The sequence below is a fragment of the Hyperoodon ampullatus genome, assembly GCF_949752795.1.
Source record: "Hyperoodon ampullatus genome assembly, chromosome: X".
Lineage (NCBI taxonomy): Eukaryota > Metazoa > Chordata > Mammalia > Artiodactyla > Ziphiidae > Hyperoodon > Hyperoodon ampullatus.
Genome location: NC_136913.1, coordinates 29,765,863 through 29,780,600, shown reverse-complemented (window position 1 = coordinate 29,780,600; position 14,738 = coordinate 29,765,863). Strand labels below are relative to the sequence as shown.

Sequence of the window (14,738 nt, the reverse complement as noted above, 5' to 3'; positions counted from 1 at the left end):
CATATTTTCTGTTTCTTTCTGGTTCAGTCTTGGAAGATTATACCTTTCTAAAAAACTGTCCATTTCCTCCAGGTTGTCCATTTTATTGGCATCGAGTTGCTTATACTAGTCTCTTAGGATGCTTTGTATTTCTGTGGTGTCCTTTGTAACTTCTCCTTTTTCATTTCTAATTTTATTGATTTTAGTACTCTCCCTCTTTTTCTTGATGAGTCTGGCTAATGGTTTATCAGTTTCATTTATGTTCTCAAATAACCAGCTTTTAGTTTTATTGATCTTTGCTATCGTTTCCTTTGTTTCTATTTCATTTATTTCTGCTCTTTATGATTCCTTTCCTTCTGCTAACTTTGGGTTTTGTTTGTTCTTCTTTCTCTAGTTCCTTTAGGTGTAAGGTTAGATTGTTTATTTGAGATTTTTCTTGTTTCTTGAGGTAGGCTTGTATAGCTGTAAACTTCTGTCTTAGAACTGCTTTTGCTGCATCCCATAGGTTTTGGACCGTAGTGTTTTCATTGTCATTTGTCTGTACGTATTTTTTGATTTCCTCTTTGATTTCTTCAGTGATCTCTTGGTTATTTAGTAACGTATTGTTTAGCCTCCATGTGTTTGTGTTTTTTATGTTCCTTTCCCTGTAATTGATTTCTAATCTCATAGCGTTGTGGTCAGAAAAGATGCTTGATATGATTTCAGTTTTCTTAAATTTACTGAGGCTTGTTTTGTGACCCAAGATGTGATCTATCCTGGAGAATGTTCTGTGTGCACTTGAGAAGAAAGTGTAATCTGCTGTTTTTGGATGGAATGTCCTATAAATACCAATTAAATCTATCTGGTCTGTTGTGTCATTTAAAGCTTGTATTTCCTTATTAATTTTCATTTTGGATGATCTGTCCATTGGTGTAAGTGAGGCGTTAAAGTCCCCCACTATTATTGTGTTACTGTCGATTTCCTCTTTTATAGCTGTTAGCAGTTGCCTTACGTATTGAGGTGCTCCTATGTTGGGTGCATATATATTTATAATTGTTATATCTTCTTCTTGGATTGATCCCTTGATCATTATGTAGTGTTCTTCCTTGTCTCTTGTAACATTCTTTATTTTAAAGTCTATTTTATCTGATATGAGAATTGCTACTCCAGCTTTCTTTTGATTTCCATTTGCATGGAATATCTGTTTCCATCCCCTCACTTCCAGTCTGTATGTGTCCCTAGGTCTGAAGTGGGTCTCTTGTAGAGAGCATATATATGGGTCTTGTATTTGTATCCATTCAGTGAGCCTGTGTCTTTTGGCTGGAACATTTAATCCATTCACATTTAAGGTAATTATTGATATGTTTGTTCCTATTACCATTTTCTTAATTGTTTTGGGTTTGTTTTTGTAGGTCCTTTTCTTCTCTTGTGTTTCCCACTTAGAGAAGTTCCTTTAGCATTTGTTGTAGAGCTGGTTTGGTGGTGCTGAATTGTCTTAGCTTTTGCTTATCTGTAACGCTTTTGATTTCTCCATGGAATCTGAATGAAATCCTTGCCGGGTAGAGTAATCTTGGTTGTAGGTTCTTCCCTTTCATCACTTTAAATATGTCATGCCACTCCCTTCTGGCTTGTAGAGTTTCTGCTGAGAAATCAGCTGTTAACCTTATGGGAGTTCCCTTGTATGTTATTTGCCTTTTTTCCCTTGCTGCTTTCAATAATTTTTCTTTGTCTTTAATTTTTGCCAATTTGATTACTCTGTGTCTCAGCACGTTTCTCCTTGGGTTTATCCTGTATGGGACTCTCTGCACTTCGTGGACTTGGGTGGCTATTTCCTTTCCCATGTTAGGGACATTTTCAACTACAATCTCTTCAAATGTTTTCTCAGGTCCTTTCTCTCTCTCTTCTCCTTCTGGGACCCCTATAATACCAATGTTGTTGCTTTTAATGTTGTCCCAGAGGTCTCTTAGGCTGTCTTCATTTCTTTTCATTCATTTTTCTTTATTCGGTTCTGCAGCAGTGAATTCTACCATTCTGTCTTCCAGGTCACTTATCTGTTCTTCTTCCTCAGTTATTCTGCTATTGATTCCTTCTTGTGTATTTTTCATTTCAGTTATTGTATTGTTCATCTCTGTTTGTTTGTTCTTTAATTCTTCTAGGTGTTTGTTAAACATTTCTTGCATCTTCTTGATCTTTGCCTCCATTCTTTTTCTGAGATCCTGGATCATCTTCACTATCATTATTCTGAATTCTTTTTCTGGAAAGTTGCCTATCTCCACTTCATTTAGTTGTTTTTCTGGGGTTTTATCTTGTTCCTTCATCTGGTACATATCCCTCTGCCTTTTCATCTTGTCTGTCTTTCTGTGAATGTCTAAATTTTTTTTTTCTGTAGGTCCTTGTTGGTTACCTATTTGAAATATAGCAGTGTGTACATGTCAATCCCAAACTCCCAATCTACCCCTCCCCCCCACCCTTCCCCCCTGGACTAGTTTTATTTTTTATAGCAGTTTTAGGTTCACAGCAAAACTGAGTAGAAGGTACAGAGATGATTTTTTTGTACTAAGTCTTTGAAATCTGGTGTGCATTTTACACTTACAGCACACCCCAGTTCCCCTTACATCATTTCAAGTGCTCAGTAGCCACATGCAAAGGTGTCTAGTATATTTAACAGAACAAATCTAGACCCTCATAGAGTGCTGTAATGACTTTGGCTTTTTATGTGAATGAATTGGGAAGCAATAGAAGAGTTTTGAGTGCAACGGTGATATAATATGACTTGAGTTTTCACAGGAGCCCATATATGACTTGGGTTTTTATAGGATCTACTGTTTTGAGACTAGACAGAGAAGAGAATGTCTTCTCATGTGCTCCAGGTAGACTTTGGACAAGCTCCCAGCAAAGAACTAAACTGAGGATAGACAAGTACAAATCCAATAACTGGATATGGTTTGGGGAATTAGTGTAACTGTAGTTCTCTCAACGCCCTGTCTTTGCACAGGCTGTGAATAAGATCTCTTTTCATGCTTCAAGACCCAGGTAGACCATTATCTTCTCTGGGACATCTCCTATGCCCGGCCCCAGAAATAACTTATGCTCTACAATATTCCATCACAGTCCTAGATTTACATGCTTCTTCCCTCTCATGGACTGTGAGATTCTCGAGGCAAGGTACATAATACATTTATCTTTGATTCTAGTGCCCAGTTGAGTCACTGGAAGTAAATGAGCCCTCAATAAATATGTGTTAACTTGAAGCAAAAAAAAAAAAAAAAAAAAAATTAGCCTAACAGCCCCCGAATGGAAATGACTCAAATGTCCACCAACAGAAATATATTATATATTTATACAATTTAGTACTATATAGTGAGGAAGATAACTACACACAACCCGGATGGTGATTGTAAACATTATATTGAGTGAAAGACAATGTATATGATTCCATATACATAACATTCATACAGGCAAAGTAATCAAAGTTGACTGGTTACTGTACACTTGGAGGTAGTGACTGCAAGGGTCAAGAGCGGGCCTCTGAGCTTCTGATAACATTCTATTCCTTTTCTGGCTATTTGGTGTATCCATTTTTTAAAACTATATTGAGCTATGTAGTTATATGTACGCTTTCCTATATGTATATTATACTTCAATTAAAAACTTACATACCAGAGATATATAGTTCCCAAAAGACAACAAAACAAAAAAATGTAAATTATTTTAAGCGCAGCTCATTTTGCTCAGCTGTGTTATAATTCAATCTGTAAGAATAAATTTATGGCTAATTGAGTAACATACAGTATATGTGTTTTTATAATTAAAAACTTCCACTAGTACAACATATGTTAAGTATTTTAAATCAGTTTCCCTCTTTCCTCCAAAAGGATTATGAGTCATAATTTGGAAAACATTTTAACATGCAGTAATTTAGTGTTTTCATTTAATTCTCTTGTTTTTACTTTTACCTTACAATTTTCCATAAAGATGTATATATTTTATTTATTTATTTAATTATTTTTGGCTGAGTTGGGTCTTCGTTGCTGCATGCGGGCTTTCTCTAGTTGCGGCGAGCAGGAGCTGCTCTTCGTTGTGGTGCATGGGCTTCTCATTGCAGTGGCTTCTCTTGTTGCAGAGCACGGGCTCTAGGGCACACTTCAGTAGTTGTGGCACATGGGCTCAGTTGTGGCACACGGGCTTAGTTGCTCCGCTGCATGTGGGATCTTGCTGGACCAGGGATCGAACCCGTGTCCCCTGCATTGGCAGGCAGATTCTCAACCACTGTGCCACCAGGGAAGCCCCATAAAGATGTATTTTATTTAAACATTTTAAAACATGCAACTTCATTTTAGATACTTACTCTAGTGAAGTTGTTCTCAACCAGAGGCAGTTTTGCCCCCAAGGTGATATTTGACTATGCCTCAAGACATTTTTGGTTGTCAAAACTGGGGGGATGCTACTGGCATACAGTGGGGAAAGGCCAAGGATACTGCTAAACTTCCTGCAGTGCCCAGAACAGCCCATTCACAACTAAGGATTATTTAATCCTAAATGTCAGTAGTGCTGAGGTTGAGAAACACTGCTCTAGTTTAATAACATAATGTTGGAATTTTAAAATTAGAATTTTTTTCTTGACCAATTTTAATCTCGCCTTTTAGAGATTTTTGAGGCATTGAAATTGCTCTGTGAATAAATTTTCTTTAAAAATATTATATTGTTAACATCTTTAAAATGGCTTATTTTATTGAAAGTGCAATTTTTTAAAGTTTTCCTAAATAAAAAAAGAAAGTTTGAGAAATATGTTGTTGATAACAATTTTATTCTTCTTTCTCCAGGCTAGAAGAACAAAAGGATATCTTGTCAGAATTTCAAAGAGATTTAAATGAATTTGTTTTATGGTTGGAAGAAGCAGATAACATTACTAATATTCCACTTGAACCTGAAGATGAGCAGCAACTAAAAGAAAAACTTGAGGAAGTCAAGGTAATTTTATTTTCTAAATTCTCCCAGGGCCTACTTGTATTAAGAGTTTATGAATCTAGGGGCTTCCCTGGTGGCGCAGTGGTTGGGAGCCCGCCTGCCAGTGCGGGGGACACGGGTTCGTGCCCCGATCTGGGAGGATCCCACATGCCGCGGAGCGGCTGGGCCCGTGAGCCATGGCCGCTGAGCCTGCGCGTCCGGAGCCTGTGCTCCGCGGCGGGAGAGGCCACAACAGCGCGAGGCCCACATACCGCAAAAAAAAAAAAAAAAAAAAAAAAAAAAAAAAAAAAAAAAAAAAAAAAGAGTTTATGAATCTAGGGGGAGTTTCCATGAGGCCCAGTTGTTAGGACTCTGCACTTTCACTACCGTGGCCCAGGTTCAAGCCCTGGTTAGGGAATTAAGATGCCACAAGCCACGTGGCGGGGTGAAAAAAAAAGAGTATATGAATCTATTTTTTAATGTATTTAATCATTGATTTCCTGTCCATTAGGATATTGATAGTTCCTTACTAGTTTTTCTCACAACTTTATTTTGTCTTAGCCCAGTGAGTATGTATTTTTTAAAAAGTGTGTATGGGATATATATGTGTGTGTGCTTGTGTGTGTAAAATACATGGTGATACTTTTTAAACTAATTTAAAATTAATTTTAGACTTAATGGAGAATTCCCCAGCTCCACATAATTTCAAAAACTGAGGAGAATCTTTATAGAAATGAATGTCATTTCTTAGGGAAGATCTTAATTGTCAAATCAGTCTCACTACTTCAGCCTTTAATGAAAGGCATTCGATTTGCCTGAAGCAATGTTTTGCTTTGGTTTGTTTTGTCTGTGGTGTTGGGGAAGTGATGTTGGCTCACTTTCTATACTGGTTGAATAGACTTCCAGTTTATTCAAGTGGTTTTTCATGCCTACCTACTGTGCTGTCTGCTTAACACTGATTACCTCTCCTGGCTGACTGAGATGCTTTGATTGTGCAGATGGATGAACTTTCATGGTTTTAGTTTTAGGAAAGAAACTCTTTTGGATCTGTTTTACTTTAATTCTTGAAGGGAAGGTAAAAGGGAAAGGGAAATTAACGTTTAATCATCCCCTATTTTATACTAAGTATTAGATGTATTTACATGTGCTATTTTATTTAATCTTATCAAACTTTGAAAATGGTTGTTATTATCCTCATTTTACGAGGTCACACAATCAAAGGGAAATTGAACTGCTTCTTTATCATTGATTCGGTTGGTCTGCACATGCAAATTAGACTCCATGTCAACTATATTTCTGTGAAATAAGAGATGTGTACCTGAACAGAGGATAAAGTATGAAAAGAAAAATATTGCTTAGTTCAATAAACAAATATTGAGCACCTACTATATGTCAGATAATGCACTAGGTATTTGAGAGTCAAAAAATGAAGTTTTTGATCCATAGTTCATTTGAAGACGGTTATGCCATGGAAAAATAAACTCAGTCTGTTCTTGAAAATTCATCTTTCCTAAATGTATTGAGTGTTATATATAGCAATCTAATTGATAACTCATTTAAGAGACATGTTTAGTGGTGTTCACTTAATAAGAAATATGCATTGATTTCCTTTTTTCCTTAGACAATCTAGATCAGCACTGTCCAATAGAACTTTCTGTCATGATGGATATGTTGTACATTATCAGTTTTAGTAGCCACTAGCTGTATGTGCCTTTTGAGGACTTGAAAGGTAGCTGCTTTGACTGAGGAATTGAGTTTTTAATTTTAATGACTGTTAATTAATTTAAATTCAAATAGCCTCATGTGACAAGCGGTACTGTACTGAACAGTGCAGCTATAGATGACACAAATAAATAAAAGACAGTTAATAAAACTATGGTAGTTTTGTAGGTCGTGGGAAAGGGCACTTTTAATGTGATGTTAAATGAATAAGAGAAATTCAGGGATGTGGAGGTGTCAAAATTAAGGGTTCTTGAATGAACCCGGCCAAATTTGAATCACAGCTCTGTTGCTTGCTTCTTTTGTGTCCTTGGACCTGTTATTTAACCTCTCTGTCTCAGTTTCATTCTATGTAAGATGAAGATAATAGGATATACCTCAGAATTATTATATAAAAGTTAACTTAGATAATATATGTGAAGAGCTTAGCACAGTGCCTGGTACCTGGTACGTTCTCAAAGTTAGTTATCTCTTAATATGATAATGCAATTTCTTACTCAGTGGTATGTTATAGTATGGAGACCTAATACCTGAGAGGACGATTAAATTTGTCCAGATTGTTCTATTTCTGAGAGGTGTGTTTTTACACTCTTGACACTGTTTGGGGTATTGTTTTAGAGCTCATCATACTACATAACATTTTTCTCTTGAAAAAAAATCTCTGAGGTGATAAGATATTCTGATCCTTTCTAGGATGGGCTGATTTACTTGGGAGTGGGTGTTTTAGTCCACCAAGCTCTGTGCTCTGTAGAAAACTTGGTATTTGAGGAACCAGTGGGCCTCCAGTCTTGCTTCATTTTGATAGACTAATCAATAGAGGCAAAGACAAAGTAGTTGGCATTGTGCTGTAATTCATTTTAAACGTTGTTGCATTTGTCTGTTTCAGTTACTGGCAGAAGAGTTGCCCCTGCGCCAGGGAATTCTAAAACAATTAAATGAAACCGGAGGAACAGTGCTTGTAAGTGCTCCCATAAGCCAAGAAGAGCAAGATAAACTTGAAAATAAGCTCAAGCAGACAAATCTTCAGTGGATAAAGGTTAGACATTAACCATCTCTCCTGTCACATGTGTTAAATGCTGCAAGCATTTGTTTTGTTTCATGGTGCTTAATTGGTGGGGGTGGGGGAGAGGGGCTGGTTTTCTGGATTGTTATTCGTGTTATATATATTTTTAAACGTGACCATTTGATTTAGCTGTATGATTTGTTGTGGATGGAAGGAATGGTGATGGTGAACGACGATACGTTAATGACCAAATGCCAAGATATACACCACTACTACTTTATATGAACTATTCTAAAGAATTAGACTGGAAAATGGATGAAGCGATTAATTTAGTGTTCAGGTATATACTGACAATATTAAAGCAAGATGGAGGTGGTCTAGCTCAACAAGTATCGTAAATCAAAATTGCTTATCCTTACCTATAATATAGACTTAATCAGTGATTGATGCATGATAAACTTCTCCAAAAGGTGTTTTATTTATTTATTACTATTTATTTACTTATTTACTTACTTGTGAGTCTTCATTTTTCTAACTTGGATACTTTTTAAATCTAATATTTTAAAATGCTTATCAAAGTAATGCATAATTATTCTTTAAAACCAAGTAGTGCATATGAATTTATAATGAAAAGCAACATCAGTTGATCCATCACTATTTATTGAAAGGCAGTCTTCTTCCCACTGTACTGCTGTGGCAACTTTATCATAAATCAAGTGAACATATATGTATGAATCTGTTCTGGATTCTCTATTCACTTCCATTTGATTATCACTGTCCTTCAACTAGTACCACACTGGCTTTATAACAATCATCTTTCAACAGCTTTATTGAGATATAATTTATATACCAGACAATTCACCCATTTTAAAGTGTACAAATCAATGGTTTTGGTATATTTACTTTTTAAATTGTGGTAAAATATATATAACATAAAATCTGTCATTTTAACCATTTTAAGTGTATAATTCACTGTCATTTATTATATCCACAATGTGAAACCATTACCATTGTCTATTGCTAAAACATTTTCATTACCCCAAACAGAAATTCTGTAACCATTAAGTAATAACTCCCCATATCCCTATCCCCGACACCCCCAAAAAGTAACCTCTAATCTACTTTCTGTCTCTATGAGTTTGCCTATTCTAGATATTTCATATAAGTGGACTCACACTATCTTTGTCCCTTTGTGTCTAGATTATTTTACTTGGCGTAAGGTTTTAAAGTTTCACCCATGTTGTAGCAGGTATCAGAACTTCATTCCTTTTTATGATTGAACAAGATTATACTGTGTATGTGTGTATATAGTCAACATATATACACATACGTATGTGTATATATACATGCATGTATACATACAACGTATATATGTGTATATATATACCTATATACATATAATATATACATACATACATGTATATGTGTGTGTGTGTGTATATATATATATACACATACACACAAACCCAACATACTTGTTTTATAAAAAAAAATTGGGGATCTGGTAGTGTAAATCCTCCAACCTTATTCTTCTTAGTCCAGAGTGTTTTTTGCTATTTTTGGTTCTTTGGTTTACCAAATAAATTTTAGAACCAACTTGTCATTTTTTACGAAAACCTGCCAGGATATTGATTTGAATTGTGTTGAATTTATAGATCAATTAACATTTTTACAATATTGAGTAATCTAATCCATGAAAATGTTACATCCCTTCATTTATTTAGGTCTTCTTGAATGCCTTTTTAGAAATATTTTGCAGTTTTCTATCCAGAGGGCCTGCACATGTTTTATTAGATTTAATCCCAGATATTTGATATTTTGATCCTTTTATAAATGGGATTCATTTCAAATTTTATTTTCTTTTTGTTGCTGGTATATAAAAATAGATTTTTTTTACATTAAGCACACATCCAGTGTCCTCGCCAAATTCACTTACTAATATTAATGGTTTGTAAAACATTTTGGATTATTTTAATATACACAATCATGTCATCAAATAGAGGAAGTTTCTCTCTTTTCAATCCTTATGATTTTAATTGTTTTTGCATAAACTTGGACCCCTAAAACAGTGTTTAATAGAAGTGGTGATAATGGGTAGCCTTGGTTCATTCACTGTTTCAGGTGGAAAGCTTTCAGTAATTGATCATTAAATACGATGTTTCTTGTAGGACATTTTATAGATCCTCTTAATCAGATTAAGGAATTTTTCCTTGTTGCATTTCTCAAGTTTTTATTATGAATATGTATTGAACATATTCATATACTTTCTCTGCATTTATTAAAATGATTCTGTGATTTTTCTCCTCTGAATGTGATAAGCTACAGCCATTGTTTTTGGAATGTGAAACTACTCTGGGATTCCAGAAATAAATTCTATTAGTCATGATGTCTTGTACTTTTTATAGATTGCTAGATTCAGTTTTCTAATATGCTGTTTATGATTTTTATCTTTATTCATGGCAGGAAACAGTCTGTGATTTTTTTTGAATCCTTCTCGAGTGTTAATAGCATTGTTAGACTAGTCTTATAAAACAAGTTGAGAGGTGCTCTCTTTCTTTGTTCTGAAATAAATTGGTGAAGACTGGTATCATTTCTTCCTGAGATGTTTGGAAGAATTCAGTTGTAAAGTCATCAGTGCATGGGGTATTATGTTTTGTTTTGTTTTATTGTTATTGTTGGGGTTTTTTGGTGAGAAAGTTTTTGATAATTGATCCATTTTTTAAATAGATACAGGGATGGTTAGATTTTTATTTCTTTGTGTGTCAGCTTTTTTAAGTTGTGTCTTTCAAGGAATTTGTCCATTTCCATGCTATTTTCCCTTTTGGGGCTGTAGCCTTTGTTCATACAGCTAGTGATCCTTTATATATTTATATTTAAGAATGAGAAAATAGAAAGACTGCAAGCTCTAAGTACCTGGATGGGTCTTGTTAACTGGGATATTTTACTCTATGTGCTAAGGTAGAGAGCTGAGTCTCTTGTTGAAAGAGAACTTCAAAGTCTATAATGCAGTGGGCTTTATTCTGAGGTATTCATACCAACTGCTGAGATTCCTTCCAAGTTCAGTTTCTTTAGGTAAGAACTACACTTATTGTTTTGGTTTATGTTTATTTTTGCCTGTAGGTAAGTGCTAAGGGAAGACCATTCATTGTGTGGTAGTTTTGATATTGACACAAATTTTCATCTACAAACTTTCAGTACCCAAATTTTACATGCTTCTTATTCCCAAATACCATGACATCTTTAATCCAAATGCTCTCCAGGTTTTTCCAAGTTCAGATCCCCCTGTACCTAAGGCTTCTTCTCTCTTACTTTATATGTCCTCATATGTACTTTCTCCATATGTGCTTTTGACCTTCCAAGGATGTTTTGAAACCTGTCATCCACTTTTGACTACAGTTCTACTACCTTATTGAGCATATTTAATACCTGTTAACTTTGTTCTATTCAAAATATAAAGCAAATTGTAATCCTTTAAACCAGGAGCAAAATCCATGCCAAGAAAATACTGTAGAACTATAATTTTCATGTAATATAAAATGGCTTCTTTCAAAAATGGCACAGTTGCCTCTAAAGAATTGCTTGTTATTCATCAATACTCAACTAAATTGAGAGGTGTGAACAAGTTATACTGAGAGAAGTTCCTGTATGTAGATGATTTGAAAATAAAATAATAGAGACTTAATTTTGAATTGTGTCAGGATATTCATTATATTTTTTAATTGATGGTGCTGAAGTTCTTGTAATGGATCTTTTACATGACTGATAAAATATTTATGAACCGAGTACCAATTATATGGCATTAAATTCAAAATGTGTGTTTTGATCTCTATAATTCAAGCAACTAGGTATTTGGAAAAAATCTTTTATTTTTATCTATCAACGCTATTTAAATTTTTTAGTTAATTTTTTTCCTACTGAAAAATGTAAAGTTTCTTCCTTTAATAATTTCAAAATAGCCATGTAAACTATAGACACTTGCATCTGGAGGGAATGTATTTTCCTAGTAATTAAATTTTGTAGCCACATAACAATACAAATAAAATCATTCCTCATAGGAAGAGAACAAGGAGGAAAGATGCCCCAAAATATTCCACAATATCTCAGTACATCTTGATATTACAAAAAGGAACACAAAAATTATAATTGTAGGAAATATGAGAGAACTATAGAAAACATACAATAGCAGCTTTGTGATTAGTGAAATGTGAGTCAAGCTTTTATCTTTTCTGCAACAGAATAAAAAGTCAATTTTTTATGATAGAAAATTAAAACTAAGACTATGAGTACCATCTTGTGTAGACTTACATTACTATATCACTCATAATATCTGTCTTATCCCAAAATTATAATTTTCATACTATATCTTTGCCACCAAATGTCTTAGAAGTTGGAATGTTATTCACTAGTCATATTAAAAATTATTTGTCCCTTCTCAATCCCTATGCCACCCTATCCCTCTTGGTTTAAATTTAAGAATAGAAAATGAATGATTAGTGCCAGATTTATGTCATTACACAAGTCAACAGTTTAAAAAGAATAAGATGGTCAAGATGATCAAGAGAGTCTTGACCATCATTAAACCTCAGATTCTCAGTCATTAGTAGAGAGAAGAAATAATGGAGACCCCTTCCCTGTATTCTACAGCACACTCCTTCATCTAAAGGCTAGAGTGAGTGTTATAATTGTAACTAGTAGGTCATGGTTGCTGGGGTACAAACATGCCAATTCCTTAACAGTTAGTATCTTTAAAACTGTCCTACTATCACAGTATCTGGTGGCAGGTGCCTTTCTCCACAGCTAACTCTAATATGTTGTACCCTGTATATTTAGCCAACTTACCAATTACTTTGGCACGTTTATGTTTTATTACTGAAGAGAGAAAACAGCGATGGGAGGTAATATAGCTGTTCCTTTAAGGGAGTGGTGGACTCTATAATGGGTTTGTTGCAAAACTGTGTTAACTTGCTGTGGCCTGGGTAGCATCTCTTTATAGCAGAGATGGAAAACGTTGCTTTGAAGCTGAATATAGGTCTTGGTTTAAATTGTGGCTTCCTCCAGATAAGGATCATGAAGTGATATCCTCATTTTTGCTTAATACGTATTTTGAGCTTTACAGTCCAACAATAATATCCTTAAGATCTACAAAATGGGAATGTTATTAAAGCTAGCCTCTGTGTTTTTCTCTAAGTGTCTCACACATGATCTTCTTTTTTAGTTTTTCTTTATTTTTTTTTTTTTTTTTGCTTTATAACAAATTTAATCAGTTATACATATACATATGTTCCCATATCCCCTCCCTTTTGCATCTCCCTCCCACCCCTCCAGGCGGTCACAAAGCACCAAGCTGATCTCCCTGTGCTATGCAGCTGCTTCCCACTAGCTATCTACCTTACGTTTGGTACTGTATATATGTCCATGCCGCTCTTTCGCTTTGTCACAGCTTACCCTTCCCCCTCCCCATATCCTCAAGTCCATTCTCTAGTAGGTCTGTGTCTTGATTCCTGTCTTACCCCTATGTTCTTCATGACATTTTTTTTTCTTAACTTCCATATATATGTGTCAGCATACAGTATTTGTCTTTCTCTTTCTGACTTACTTCACTCTGTATGACAGACTCTAGGTCCATCCACCTCATTACAAATAGCTCAATTTCGTTTCTTTTTATGGCTGAGTAATATTCCATTGTATATATGGGCCACATCTTCTTTATCCATTCATCCGATGATGGACACTTAGGTTGTTTCCATCTCTGGGCTATTGTAAATAGGGCTGCTATGAACATTTTGGTACATGACTCTTTTTGAATTATGGTTTTCTCAGGGTATATGCCCAGTAGTGGGATTGCTGGGTCATATGGTAGTTCTATTTGTAGTTTTTTAAGGAACCTCACACATGATCTTCATACACATGTCTGATTCTGTGTTGATTTCAATATTTATCACTCATCATATTTCTTTGTATGTTCTCTGAACTTCGTGTGTGTGTATGCGTGTGTGTAAGGAGTTCTCCCTCCCTTCCAACCTCTCCCCATCGCTATTACCCTCTTCCTTTTTTCTCTGTTTTATATGTCTTTGCCTATGAATTGATATCTTTCTATTGTCTACCATGGATCTACTTTCCTAAATTCATATATGTCAGGTTTTTTTTCTGCCTGGGTAGTGTATGCAACACATTCTCTCCCACTCTCTCTTTCTTTGACTCTACCTTTTAATCCTTCTTTCATCTTCTCCTGTCCTTGTCACTTTGTGTCCCCTTTCTTCATTGTTCTTTTGGTGCATTGTGTGTAGGTATTTTTTCAACTACCCATTATTTAGAACCAAAATATGTTTTATCAGCCTTAATTTTTGAATCATCTTATAAGCTTCCTATACTTGGTTGAAAAGGTGGAAAGATGGAACATTTATTTTGTAGACTCATAGGATTATTCAGATGGAAGGAGCCTGACGAAACCCAGTTACTTTCACATCTTCTAGATTAGAACACTGAGTCCTAGAAAGGTTATGTGACTTATTTGAGAACACATTATTTAAATGTAAAGGTTATTCCAAATTAAATGTTTTTTTTAACTTTTCAGTGAAGCTCAAGTGGTTTTTCTGTGGATAATATGGTAGAAAGAAAGAAAAAACATGGTTTCCCATGTCATTCCATTGCTCATTTGAAGGAAAAAATTGAGATTTCTTTTCATTTAAAGAAGCCATATGAGTGTTTTTGCTTTGCTTTTTACCCTTTTTGGAAAACTGGATGCTATGTTGTCAACTTATTTTCCAGAACCTTCTTTACTGGGGACCATTTGTAATTGTGGAATACAGGAACACATGTTTATGTTTCAGAATTAGTTATAGGTCTACTATTTTTGATGTTAAATAACTTAACAGGTAGTATATATTATACATTCCTAATATATATTTATTAGTCACAATAAATAAATTTCGTTTTATTGAATACATTTAAAATTTTGCCTCATATTTTGCCATTTATTTGTAAATAGTAAATTACTATTTTATTTGTTAAGGCCTAGGCATTATTAAATAGTGCATATAAAGACTTAAAATATTTTACGAACACAAATAAATTTTGCTGGAAGGCAAATTTCAGTTAAGTGCACCTTAAC

At 34.7% G+C, this 14,738-nt stretch overlaps 1 protein-coding gene across 3 annotated transcripts in view; it reads left to right on the top strand.

Moving 5' to 3' along the window:
• DMD (dystrophin) overlaps positions 1–14,738 on the top strand; it is a gene marked incomplete at both ends in the record, with an annotated part of 2,093,893 nt that overhangs the window by 1,285,361 nt on the left and 793,794 nt on the right. For all 3 annotated transcript variants that reach the window (XM_079728248.1, XM_079728247.1, XM_079728246.1), the window contains 2 exons: positions 4,782–4,929; positions 7,511–7,660. In XM_079728248.1, coding sequence (XP_079584374.1) covers positions 4,782–4,929; positions 7,511–7,660 — 298 coding nt within the window. The remainder of the gene's footprint in view (positions 1–4,781; positions 4,930–7,510; positions 7,661–14,738) is intronic.